Here is a 13807-nt window from a genome sequence, read left to right on the forward strand (position 1 = left end):
TCACTTTTCACCACGCCTACACAGCCCTGCCGGTGTGTGTGTGTGTGTGTCACTGTACACAATCTGCTCTAATAACATTATAAAATATATAATTACATGTCATCAAATGATGACTTGAACAATGGTTTGTTGGATTGTACATCAGCTGTGACTCTGGTGAGGAGAACAGTGTGTGCAACTGAGGTGCTGTTGATAATTTAGAAGATGTGATTTGACCTACTATTGAATATACTGTGGTTTAAACATAATCTTTTTTTTTTAAATATTGTCTTGTGTTTATTCTCTTTAACAATGCCTCGCCTATTTTTTGTATGTGAAAAACTTTTGTTAGTTGGCCTTGTTGTTGAAATGGTGTTTTATAGGCTGTTACAATTAGGCTGTTGTTTGTTCATCTTTTAGTCCCATCCTCCTCCTACTCTTTGAAAACACTCGCTCTCCTTTTTTGTATGAGCCAACAGGATGCGTCTTCTTTTCCTTACACATCACATTTACCTTGTCACATTTTTTCTGAGGTGAAAAAGAGTTGTACTGTATAAATAGATAGATAGATAGATAGATAGATAGATAGATAGATAGATAGATAGATATGTAGATAGATAGATAGATAGATAGATAGATAGATAGATATGTAGATAGATAGATAGATAGATAGATAGATAGATATGTAGATAGATAGATAGATAGATAGATATGTAGATAGATAGATAGATAGATAGATAGATAGATATGTAGATAGATAGATAGATAGATAGATAGATAGATAGATAGATATGTAGATAGATAGATAGATAGATAGATAGATAGATAGATAGATGTGTAGATAGATAGATAGATAGACAGACAGATAGACAGATATTATAACAAATAAAATAAATAATATTATTTTTGTCAGAGTATTTAAGTCTTTACTTTTCTAAAAAAAAATTAGGGTACTTGGGTTTGTTTTTATCTTTTTTTCAAGCTCCAAGGATTCTCTATTGCTTAATAATCCATATCCATACACAGGATCACAGCGGTCCAATGGCTCCATAAGGTAGCCGTCACACAAATATAACTAACATAACGTGTACGTAATAAAAGCATCTTGTGAGATGTTTTACGGATTAAAAATAATGCACAGCTTGTCTGCGCCACCACGTGGTGAAAGAATTGACATAAAATAATAATAATAATGGGAGAAAAAAAAGACATCGAAAATGAATTTTGAGTATTCACTTGAATCAGCATGAAACGGTTGTGATTGTCATATGAAAAATGAAAAGAGTTAGGTTGGGACACTACACGATTATTACCCCTATAATAAACCGGAGGATTGGACAGAGAGGGAACTGCACAAGGAATTAAAATACATATGTCCGGTAGGTGGCAGTAAGACACATAACCTAATTGGCTAACCGCCAAAAAAGTGAAAATCCAACGAAGAAGAATAAAAGCTCTGACGGCGCGCGTGATTGCGGTCCTCTGGTCACGTGAGTACCCGGGGTGGGGGGGGGACAAACATGGCCGACGAGGCGGTGGAAGTAAACACAGCAGTCGGGGATGTCGAGTCAAAACAACAACCGCATGAGCCCGAAGTTTCGGGAGCGGAGACCGACTGCGAGGCCGGCGACAGCGACGGACCGGCCCGGGCGGCCCGGCCGACCCCGGCGGCGGAGAACACCTGGTCGGCTCCGCTCCTGTCTCTGGCTCGGAAGGCCACGGAGACGATTAGCAGCGGCGTGAGCTACGCTGCTGCCCCGAGGTATGCCCCACAGGGACCCGCTGCGAGCGCCCCGACGGACAGGGAACCCGAAAATGGTCTCGGCAGCGCTTCTAAAACACTTCCGGGTAGGCTGCGACTACTGTTGACATTTGACACTCAAACTAGCACTTTGCATTCAATCAGAGTTGTTAAAAAACAGTCCATCTCCGTGACTGCCCCCTGGACTCAGCTGTCAGCTGTCAGCTGTCAGCGCATGTGACTGATGTGTTCATCTCCACCAAGCCTGCATCTGTTTTACTGATCCCACTAACTGTGGGGGGGTTCTTCTTCTGAACATTGCATCTTTTACAGTCCTGCCTCCCAAAGACCCCATGGCTATAGAGAGATCCAACCTCCTCAGCATGATGAAGCTGAGCATCAAAGTGTTGATCCAGTCCTCCTTGAGTCTGGGCAGGACGCTGGACTCGGAGTACCCTCCCCTGCAGCAGTTCTTTGTCGTCCTTGAGCATTGCCTGAAACACGGTCTGAGAGGTGAGGCAGTCCCCGCTGCCGACACTGCCAACTTAATTCATTTTTCGTACGAAGTTGGGTCACAATCACTTTCTTTTTCCAGCCAAGAAATCTTTCATTGGTCAGAACAAGTCCATATGGGGCCCCCTGGAACTGGTGGAGAAGTTGTGTCCAGAGTCCCTCAACATCGCCACGAGTGCAAGAGACCTACCAGGCATTAAGTATGGGACTGTACAATGTTTTCCAATAAACCCACAATGTAAAGTATATACTTCACACCTGGTTGATTTTTCCTTTTATTCCCTGTCAGGACTGGTTTAGGGAGAGCAAGGGCTTGGCTGCATTTGGCGCTCATGCAGAAGAAAGTAGCTGACTACATGAAAGCTTTGCTAGACTGCAAGGACCTCCTGAGGTTAGTGAGTCTGTTCTGCAACAGACACTTTCTGTATGTCAGTCAACTGATTCTGTGCCACAACTCGCAGATAATTCTTTCTCCTCCCACGTCTCTTTTCTGATCACCCAGTGAGTTTTATGACTCTGGAGCATTGATGATGGAGGAGGAGGGGGCGGTGATGGGGGGACTGCTGGTGGGCCTCAACGTAATTGACGCCAACCTGTGTATTAAAGGGGAGGATCTCGATTCTCAGGTGAGAGCTGACTGGATTTGTGCAGCAGTCCCGCACCTCATCTTCTTGAGAACCATGTTGATCTGGCTACACAGTGAGTGACCAGTTTCTCTCTCCCATTCAGGTGGGAGTCATTGACTTCTCCCTTTACCTGAAAGATCCAGCCAACAGTGAGACTAAAAAAGAGTGAGTACCCACATTTGGATGGACTGAGCGTCTCATCCACTCTGCTTTGCTTTATGTTTCGAACCGCTCTATGTTCTCATTTTAGTTTTAGACCCTCATTTCATTCCAACTCAACCCCTCAACTCTTTTATTCCTTCTCTTTTAGCGATGCCAAGATGACAGCCATATTGGATCAGAAGCACTACATTGAGGAATTAAATCGTCACCTGAGCGGCACCGTGACTGACCTTCAGGCGAAGATGGACTCTATAGAGAAGACCAACAGCAAACTTGTAGAGGAGGTCAGACGAACTGTGTGCAAACTGGTGTGATTACTGCCCTGGTTTGTGTGTGTGTGTGTGTGTGTGTGTGTGGGTGTGGGTGTGGGTGTGGGTGCGTGTGCGTGTCTCACCTGACTGATGAGTGTGTCTTTCTTCTCCTCAGCTGACAGCAGCGACGGACAGAATCAACTCTCTGCGGGAAGAACAGGAACAGCTGAGAAATGAGAATGAGTCGATCTTGCAGTCCAGCCAGAAAAAGGAAGAGGTCAGAAAAAAACCACTCAACATTTGAATTATGCACAAACTGTATGATCCAGGTTTTTTTTGTTGTTGTTGTTTTCTGTTCAGGCGGCCCTTCACGACAGCCAAGTGGAGCTAGAGACGTACAAACAGACCAGACAAGGCCTGGATGAGATGTATACTGTTGTGTGGAAGCAGTACAAAGAGGAAAATCACATTCGCCAGGTCAGTTATGAGAACATATCTGCACGAGGGAGTAAAAGGTGACTTAGCTTCTATGTTTTGTTTCTTGGGAGGATGTGGTAAAGGCAGAAGACCCTCGTTGAGTGTGAGACTGTGTTTAGGGTGAAGTACAAATTAGTCCCCACTCTGTTATCAATGAATATAAGCCAGTAGTGTGGGTTCTGGGTGAGTGTTGATATCAGGAGCTGATGTTTGATATCAGGAACTGGAGCGCGAGCTGGAGCTACAGGTGGGATTTAAGCAGGAGATGGAGGTGGCTATGAAGTTGCTGGAGAAGGACACGCACGAGAAACAGGACACGCTGGCCGCCCTGCGACTGCAACTCGACAAAGTAAAGACGCTCAACCTGCAAATGTTCCACAAAGCTCAGGTAGACACATAGACACACACATGCATGCAAATTTTCTGTCTCCTGCTCACGCACTCAGGCAGAACACGCATTAATACGGCTTCTGGGACTCTTCAGGACTCTGAACGAGAAGCAGAAAAAAAACAGACAGAGGCTGCGCAGCTTGAGCAGAGGATGAATGAAATGGAGAAAGTGATGATGGAGCTAGAGCAGAGGTATGTGTTGTGCAGGTAAGCTTTTGCATTATTAAAAATTATATTTTCTTAAACTTATATCCCGCTTTTTGGTCTTCCGGGTGTCGCAGACTTCAGAACTCGGAGCAGGAGTGCAAACAGAGCGACCAGTCAGACAAAGACATGCGAGTGGAGCTGGAAGGAAAAGTGGATGCTTTGCAGCAACAACTGACTGACCTGGATACACTAAGGTTAAGAGACACACAGTTTGGGAAAAAAGAATAAACTGTAAAACAGAAAGCATTATACAGAAGGAGTGTGGAACAAAGAGAACAATACAAGAGCACAGAAAGCCCAGTCCATGAATGTAATGCTCAAGAGGAAATTTTATACAATACCAGACAAAAATTAAATGCACGTTATTTGCTAGGGTTTGTTTAAAAATAAGTGCAACTTCAAGCCCTAAGAGTAGAGTACTGTAACATCTGTAGAAGAAAACTTGACAATCATGCCTGCAAAGTGTAACAAGGCTCAAGTATTTACACTAAAACAATATGATTTATTAGAATCAGTCAGTACTAATTCACTGTCAGTATCTGTATCTGATAAAAAGGTCAGTTGTGTTCAATTATAATGGGATTCAAGCATTTTTTTATGAACCTAATACAACTTTTTAACAAACTGGTATGAATACTCAGTCATGCAAGTGGGTCTTAGTCACTTTAAAAAAAAAAATTATGAAACCATTTAATTTGTAGTCCTACAGGTATGTATTGAACTTAAGAGTCACTGTGTCCTGTTCTGTGCACAGACTGGGTCTGGAGACGGAGCTGCGCACCGAGAAGGAACAGAGGCAAAGTCTGCAAAAAGCCCTCCAGAGGGAACAGGACAACAGCATGGAGTTCCGCACGCAGCTGCAACAGCTGCAGGGCCTGAACACGGTCTGTCTCACACACACACACACAAACACCTGTGAGGATCAGTCTCTTCCTTAGAAATAATGATACTGTCACCAGAGTCTGGTTTTTAAGGTGCCTTGACCGAAAGTCTCCAGCACAAATATCCACTTCGAAAGGAGATTCAAGTGCTCCTTTTTCCGTATGGTGGTCGTGTGAGCAAATGCCTTATAAAACCTGTAAATACCTGCTTCCTGTGATTGGATGATGCAGGAGCTGCAGGAGCTGAAGCAGGAGAAGCAGCAGCTGCAGCAGAAGTGTGAGCAACAGGAACAGGCTCTACAGGAGATGGGTCTGCACCTCAGCCAGTCAGTACTTTTTGACTTATCTTATTCAATATCATTTCACGCCGTGAGGTTTTTCTTACGTTGCATTCATCTATGTCAAAGGTCTAAGCTCAAGATGGAGGACTTCAAGGAGGTCAACAAAGCCCTGAAGGTAAAATATGTAGGTGTGAACGGTGTACTTTTGTCGATGCTGTTAAATTTGAGAACATCATGAGAAACTTGGAAATTTTATGTTTCACCCGTTAGGGCCACGCTTGGCTTAAGGACGACGAGGCCACCCAATGCAAACAATGCCAGAAGGAATTCTCCATCGCCCGCAGAAAGGTACGTTTCTTTTTCCACTGTAACGCATTTATATCTCCTCTGTAGTATGGACTGCCACAGTCATATAAAATGAGTGGGTTATGTTTGTGTTTGCAGCACCACTGCAGAAACTGTGGGGACATCTACTGCAACAGCTGCTCTAGCAACGAACTGGCCTTACCGTCCTACCCACGGCCTGTGCGGGTGTGCGACATGTGCCACTCCCTCCTGCTACAGAGAAGCTCCTCCAAGGCTTCCTGACTAAAACACCTGCGAGCTGAAATGTTTCTACAAGAGCTTTCTACTAAATACACTGCACATGCTCATCCACTATGAAATGTCCTAAATGATGGTTGTTTGAAAAAGTCATCAAATGTAGGGAAATGTGATTTGGAGTTCCATTTACACCGTAACCTGAAATTCAGGAACATGAGTCTGTATGTTTCACGAGGGGCCGCCTTTAACACTGATGAGATGAGCTAATGTCCTTTGTGCAGATTTGATTTAGCTCAGATGATAAATTAGTTTATAATTATTTAAATTTTTACTCCTGGCTGGAATAACCGGTTTCAAGATTTGGTACTCACTCGATAAACTGGTCATTTTAAAGTTTGTAGCTGTTCAAAGTGGATGTAGCTTATGTTGATCTCATCAAGGTTACTGCTGGTTTTCAGCTTAATACATGTTTACTTCACTTTGATATTGTTCCAACTTGTCATGCATCTACTAATAATGTTCACAGATACAGGCCCACTGCTGGAAACATTGTGTAAATGACTGTAGAATGTTAACAAATCAACTATTTTAGAATGTATAATGACAGCAGGGTTTTATGGATCGTGTCGACTGCCATTAAGCCATTTTCTTAATTGATTTGGGAATGGTGACTAAGATTTTTTTTATCCTGATATTTGATAACATGAATAAACCCTCCTGTTTTGCAAAACTTGTTTCAATTAGATATTCCAGACTAGTTTATTCACTTTGTGCACAGGAAATACAAATAGCATTTGAAGCAGTAGAAACCTACATGTCAGCAGAAATTCACTTACTGCTTTATCAACAGTCCCACCTTAAGAAAACAGAACATGCTCTGATCATTCGGATCAACACTTCCAACTGGAAATAAAAAAGCTAAACATTATGTAGAGGATGAAACAAGGTCGAAAACAAAAGATACCAGACACATTCTGATTTTTTTTGTTCATGCACTCACATGTTGAAAATTTTGTTAAAGTCACCAGGAGAGGATGAGTTAACCTTGTGGGACAGACTGGGTGTTTGGTGAAAAACACAAAAATGGCACACTTCCTGGTATTAAAAATTTAAAGCACATTTTCTGTGATGTGTGAAAACTGAGGATTGGGGAAGACAGACAATGCTTCTGACACTTGTTGTGACACCAGATGATCTCACTTCTTTCTGAAGATCATCCACTTTTAAAAAAAAAAATACAAATCCTACCACTCAGTATTTTCAAAACATTCTCACCTGACCCTACCCTAACTTTGAATAGGTGAGACTCACATTTCCAGTCCTTCCAGCAAAATGCTGAGTTAAAAAGAAAATACATCAAATAAAGGGGGGGGGGAAATCTACATTCCCCATCCCCCGCCCAGTCCATTCATAGAGCCTCTGCTTCCTCCTCCTCCGCCGCCGCCATAGTAACTGCTTCCCATCCCGCCCTGGTTACCTAACAAGAGAGAGAAAATAAACACTATAGGACCGGGGAGTTCAAGGAGTCATACACAGACAAATAACATGTGGCCTTTCTGTCCTTCGAGATAAAAACCTGCCCAAGTTTAGTTGGTGAGGCACTTCATTAGCCCAGTGTGGTGCATGTTAATACTTCAGAGCAGGAAAGGTTGTGGTTCAGTGTGAATGTTGAGGAAACCTGTAGTAACAGAGATGACACTCACTATAGTCATTGTAGCCACCCATGTTTCCTTGGCTGCTGTATCCACCAGAATACCCTGAGCTCAGCTGGCCGCTGCTGTAGGATGACTGGTTCCCTGTGGAAAGGACAAATCACACCAGGATTTAGTCAGTAAACAATATACCTGTTATATTCTGGTGTGTACTGCAGTTCATTTTTAGAGCCTCCATTACTAATACTCACCCATGCCACCCATCATCTGGCTGCCATATGCTCCATTACTGCCACCTGCTGTTGAGTTCAGAAACAGCTCCACATAGCGGTGCTCTGGGGGGCCAAGAATGAGAGAGTATAATACAGAGTACATCGTGATGAAGACGCCCATGCAGGGTGGAAGTTGTGAATCACAAAAAACTCACGCATGTTTGCTTTGTCTTTGGACATGGCTGCCACAGCATCCTCGTGCGTCGCAAACTCTACATCTGCCTCCCCGGTTACCCGGCCATCTGGGCCGATCTCAATGTGGACCCGCACTGGATTCAATGGTGAGAAGAACTAGGAAATACAAACATAAAGACAGATTTACTAATGCTGCATTGGTGTCCAAGCACCCAGAAGACAGGAATTCAGCATTGATTCTTCTCTTACGTTATAGATGTCTGTCTCTGAGGCTCTATAGGGCAGGCCCCTCATGTGGACACAGTGGCCTGTTGTGCTCTGGAAGGAGGAACCGCCATCTCCGTACCGTCCGTCTGACACACCTGAATATACATGATGAGGATTACCACAGGGTTTTACAGGGACACACTCTAATCTTTTTCTGTTGTGCGATGTTGGCATGAAGGGACAAAGGCCGAGAATAGGATTTTAGTTGTTAATGCGTCCACTTGACACCCACCTCCTCCTCCTCCTCCTCCACCTCCTCCTCCTCCACCACCACCACCTCCTCCTCCTCCTCCTCCACCACCTCCTCCTCCTCCTCCGTAGACCCCGCGACGCATTCTTTCATAAGATCCCCCTCGGCCCATCATGTTGTAGCCACGACCACCGGAGGGTCGGTCATAGGGGCCCGGTCGCTGCATGCCCATGGGTTTCCGCTGGGGTTCATAGTGGGTCCGCACCTCAGCGCGGCTACTCTTGAAGATCTCAATGTACCTGAGAGCATAGAGATACCACAGTGAGGGCATGTGGAATGGATCGAGACTGCATTAGCTCAATACTGATGAAACTAGGCTATGTAGATGCTGTCATGGTGTAGTCCAGAGGTAGTAATATAATTTGAGTACTTAACACTAGTTGTTAATGAAATAGATTCAAAAAATCAACTTGTTAAATGAGTTTGGGGAAAAAGGGAAGCTATTCAAATTCATTAGGGCCTTAATGACTTTTACACTTTTCTTATGGTTACCTGAAGCGATTTACAGATCGGACTCAGTGTTTTGTAACAGAGGGTCTTGTGTCCTTGCCATGACAGCCATTGTCCTGATCTTAAGAGGGATGAGGAGGGCTCCAGCCCTTCTGCAACCCACTCTAAGCATTACCTGTGACAGTGGGCTCCAGATCCTTGTGTACAGTAGCCCTCTGATTTTACCACCAGGGAGACTCCTTACCATTTATCAGCCTGGACTCGTGTTTAATGCGGAGACACCATTTGTTGTAAAAAATAAAAATGTACTCCAATTGAGGATGCATCTCGTATTTGTGAATGGTGCCCAAGCACACCAGTGTTCCCACTGAAAATTGTGTATGTGTGGCATTGTTGGATCGAAAATGAAAAATAGGTGGATGCGTTTGTGGCAAATATTTCACATGTGCTTGAACAGGCCAAGATTAACGTAGTGACAGATTTGTGTTTGGTTCAGATGTTGAAGGTGCACACCATAAGAAAAGCAACTTATCCAGCCAACCAACCAACCATCCCCACCTGTGCCCTATTCTTTCCTTGTGTTTCTTTAGAGCCTTTTCAGCTATATCCTGTGAAGCAAACTGCACGAAGGCCTCCCCCGTACTCCTCCCCTGGATGTCCACCGGCAATGTTATCCCATTTGGCACGATTTCCAACCCTTCAACCCAAGGACAGATAACCCCAGCAGGGGACACATTAAATCACATTCCCAATCACAGAGAGAACTTTCTCTAAAGAGAGAGAGAGATTAAACTTATGGAAAACTCTATACATCATCACACATACCAGTTCAAATTTTAACCAGTGACTGGCAATTTCAATGACTTACATTTACTGTATTTTGGGGGGTAAAATAGAAATGAAAGGATAGAGGAAGAATATGGAAAAGGGCCCTGTGTGGGACATCAGGCTAGTATTGGTGTGTTGATGAAGAGAGAACGAGATCCTGGTGGGTGACATGAGTTCAATTACTGTTCGCCCATTATGTACTTCTCTTACAATTGGTATATAAAGTAAAATGTATTAAAAAGACATGGGTGTGAGGAAATGGGGAAGAGGAAGCAATGACACTGGGGAAAGAAACTTATTTTCGGTGATGAGTGGCACCCATTTCATCATTAATAAATTACTATTGGGTTTCGACAAGCTTTCTTTTAGACAACAGACCCACTTAAAGAAAAATCTGATGAAAGTGGGCTCAAGATGGTTATGACGGGCAAAGAAAGGAAAGGGTGTTTGCATAACAGATTCCTGCCCCTGAAAAAAAGCATTAAGTGTTTATATAAGAATTTTCTTCATTTAAGGTTTAACTGGCTTCCTTTTCTGGCGTCAATTCCTCACTCCAAGGACATAAATAATCATTATTAAATGATGTAAAAAGTACACAGTGGGTAATAATAATTTTATAACGGCACGTTGACTCCTCTGTAATTCAAAATAGTGTCCGTAAGAGAAGGGATACAAGAAAAGGAAGATGGAAGAAAAAAGTTTAAATATACGACAGCGCTTTGAGGAAGTTTTCAATTAACCGCTAAACGAGACCTATTCTTACCTGAAAAAAACTGAACTATCTCCTCCTTGCTGCAACCAAAGGGAAGGCCTCGGAGCCGGACGAGCCCGTCTCCTGCCGTCTCTGGACAGTTCGGCCCTGTGTGCTTCATGACCCAGTCCATCTCGACGTTGTTGGATTTAAAAACTATATCGCGGAACACAACGCAATCGATTATATCACAACTGACACAATTATAGTGCTCATCCAAAACAAGTCACCCAGCAAGCAGCGGTACACACCCTCCACATATCTGTGACCCATCGTTTCTCTGTCCTTCTTCACCGCGATCTTCAGGTCGTCCTCCGTCTCCAGCTCCACAAATGCCTCCCCGCTGGGACGCCCCTCTCTCGTGTAGGTGAAGTGGATGCCGCCTCCCCCATTGTTGATGACTTTGCAATCTGCTATAAAAATCCAATGCTGTCAAATAGTTTCAGACGCTTAAATTTTCATTCAAACTACACATTCATAAACACACCCACCTGAGAAAAACCTCTGTACTTCATCCACTGAGCAGGACCAAGGGAGACCCCTGATGCGTACCACATATCCCTCATCAGCCATGTCTGGTTATGATCCTTGAGGGGAGAAAAATACAACACTGTTATTCTTTCCTTTGATCACTAATACTAGTAGAGATGAGCGATGGGTACAATCTGTAGTCACGGTGTTTATGACGATCAAAACCCAGTTTCTGCACTGAATATTATTGCATGATGTCTGACCCATTTCACTCTGCATTCCAGTGATCACCTTTGTAGCTTTATCACGAGCATTAGCATATTCTGAGACACCATGTTTCCTAACTAAGTGCAACTGGACCTTAGGGTTAACGTGAATTGGTTGGCAGCGCCATCTTGAGGCGGACCAATAGTGGAAACCGGTAAGTATCTAATCAAAGAAAATCTCTGTTCTGGACTGCCACTGCAATGAAAGAACCTATCGTCTAACGCACATATCACAAATCAATTGTGACAACGGACTCGCTCCCCGGTCTTCCGGGCAAAAAGTCTGAGGCGACCACTTCACAAAAAGCGCGAACCGCGAGAGTGGCTCGCAGCTAGCCACACACCGATACGTAGCGTCTACGTTACGTACTTTAATGTAAGAACATCTCTGCTGTTCGGTCGAATCGTTGCGTGTTTAAAAGTTCACGGATGAGTTTGTGAATTGGTGATGAGGGGCCTCATTTGTTCCGGACAGGGTGCGAGGCCTTCAGCGCGCTCACCACCGCACCCACAAGAACAAAAGCGGCCCTCACAGCCTGCGCGACGTTAGCATGAAGCTGCTAGCTCACAAGCTAGCAGTGACTAAATAACGGCAACGTCAATATTATATAATCTGGTATACATACCGGTAGCTTTATTAGGCTACTAGTAAAAGCCCCCTTGGCGTTGAGATTCGGCGAGGCAGATTATACTACAGCTACGTTGATGAATTGTCCCGATACAAGCGTAGATACAGCACGCCGGAGAGTATGTATGACCAGAGCTGCGTGATGCAGTTGAAACCTTGCGCCGTGTTGCCAGCACGCCCCCAACCGTCCCCCTTTCAGGAGCTACAAAATGACGCGCTCTCGCACTGCAGCACAATCACACTGTTTAACGCTCAAACATTTGAATTGGACCCAAGAATAACGTTTGCCTGGTGATATTTTTTTCATTGCAACGAAATAAAAAAAAATCTCAAGTTTGCTACGTCGTCTGTAATATCTTACAATTGACAGAAATTGTGGGTTTCTGTACACACTTGGCAACCCCCAGCTGAATAGCCAAGCGCCTCCGGCCGGTCTGCGTCCACGCCCAAAAACGATGACGTTGCTGCCCGAGGCCCTGTGCGGTCCGGTGGCATCTCTTGGCCTACAAACCCAAGTAACCGTGTTTACTGTGGTCTGTAGCTTGTAATGCTCCTCAGCCTGTACAGTATGTCATTTATAGAACACATTTCTCAACAAGACTAAACAAAAAGCCCATGCTTATTAAAGCAAACTCAAAACATTGTGACAAACAACCCTATTTGACATTAAAGCCCATTTAATAAGACACATCAATAAATTACTAATCAAAATTGGTATTTGGGCATTTGTGATGATGGTGTTTGATAGTAACCAAGATAGAATATGCTTATTTAGATATATTATTGAAACACGAGTAGACCGCAAACCCTGACAGCTGGTTTTCAGGACCACTGTGACTGGAAGGTCACCATTTGTAACTAGTTAATCCAAGGCGTTGTTGTGTTGGCAATCCAAAAGTAATAAAGACAAGTCAGAAATAGGTGAATTGTTTAAATCAGGGAAGTCTCTGTATGGATTTGGTTAAGGTAAGCTTCCTTCAACAACTTGAATGAACAATGAATTAATTTGTTAATCTCTAGGAGGCAGAGAGTAACAAAGTTAGTGTAACTAACTCTAGTGAAGTGATTAAGTATAATTGTGAAATACAGGGACTTTCAAGTGTTTTTAGTTTAGGCTTAATGCACATCATTTTTCGCGGATAAATTTTACACTTTAAAAAAATGACATACTACTTTGGATAAAGCCATAAAATATGATGTATAAAGGTACAAAGTTAAACCTTGCATACACCAATATGAATAATTGCTTTTGTTCTAAAACAGTCATGAGAAAAATTGATTTCAATTCTGAGGTGTATTTTAGGTAATGTATGTGTACTTTTGTATAAGCAAACTTTCAAGTGCAGTTGCAGTTCTAAATGGATATTATTATCTGCAGTATTGCTGGTTATTAAGGGTCTAAATTAATTTCCCAATACTGGTCAATTAATGAATATGAAGTATGCATGGATGGCGACACACATCATAACTATAAAGATTGCCAAACTGTGCATTAGTTTGCTACATTTTACTGCAAAAAGTGAGGGCCATCTTTTTGTGTACTTATCTCACTGAATTCAGTAGAAAATTAATAGTAATTAAAAAAACATCACCCCTTTCCTAAGACACAACTAATGAATGCAGGTATTCAAAACAAAAGTTTGATCTATGAAATACATAGCTTATAGTTCAGGAATTATTTCTTCACCTGGTGAATAAATATTTGCAATAACAATAATAATAAAACATATAAACATTATAGGATCTTTGATGAATGAGGCAGTTTTTATGTAGGATCAATTGGTTG

General features: G+C 43.1%; 2 protein-coding genes across 5 annotated transcripts; one reads left to right on the forward strand and one right to left on the reverse strand.

The window, feature by feature from the left end:
* Positions 1-1467: 1467 nt before the first annotated feature.
* On the forward strand, positions 1468-6781 carry rufy1 (RUN and FYVE domain containing 1). The gene is made up of 17 exons (XM_035649880.2): positions 1468-1827; positions 2054-2233; positions 2316-2433; positions 2523-2624; positions 2736-2859; positions 2963-3024; positions 3170-3305; positions 3448-3549; positions 3633-3749; positions 3970-4137; positions 4234-4331; positions 4421-4540; positions 5101-5230; positions 5459-5553; positions 5635-5683; positions 5779-5856; positions 5953-6781. Exons 1-17 carry the CDS (start codon positions 1500-1502, stop codon positions 6094-6096), a joined length of 2151 nt encoding a protein of 716 aa, XP_035505773.2. The 5' UTR covers positions 1468-1499; the 3' UTR covers positions 6097-6781.
* A 4-nt stretch (positions 6782-6785) lies between these two features.
* Positions 6786-12182, reverse strand: hnrnph1 (heterogeneous nuclear ribonucleoprotein H1). Of its 4 annotated transcripts, none has more exons than XM_047334437.1 (11): positions 12020-12182; positions 11148-11243; positions 10908-11066; positions 10669-10812; positions 9636-9774; positions 8655-8866; positions 8360-8472; positions 8131-8266; positions 7955-8038; positions 7755-7847; positions 6786-7528 (listed from the first exon to the last, which is right to left on the reverse strand). In XM_047334437.1, exons 2-11 carry the CDS (start codon positions 11227-11229, stop codon positions 7431-7433), a joined length of 1260 nt encoding a protein of 419 aa, XP_047190393.1. In that variant the 5' UTR covers positions 11230-11243; positions 12020-12182; the 3' UTR covers positions 6786-7430. The 4 variants fall into 4 exon arrangements, with proteins under 4 accessions (XP_047190393.1, XP_047190394.1, XP_047190392.1 ...); XM_047334438.1 differs by having other exon boundaries at positions 8679-8866; positions 10908-11069; XM_047334436.1 differs by having other exon boundaries at positions 10908-11069.
* Between the last annotated feature and the right edge of the window lie 1625 nt (positions 12183-13807).

This window comes from Scophthalmus maximus, chromosome 9, assembly GCF_022379125.1.
Source record: "Scophthalmus maximus strain ysfricsl-2021 chromosome 9, ASM2237912v1, whole genome shotgun sequence".
NCBI classification, from domain to species: domain Eukaryota; kingdom Metazoa; phylum Chordata; class Actinopteri; order Pleuronectiformes; family Scophthalmidae; genus Scophthalmus; species Scophthalmus maximus.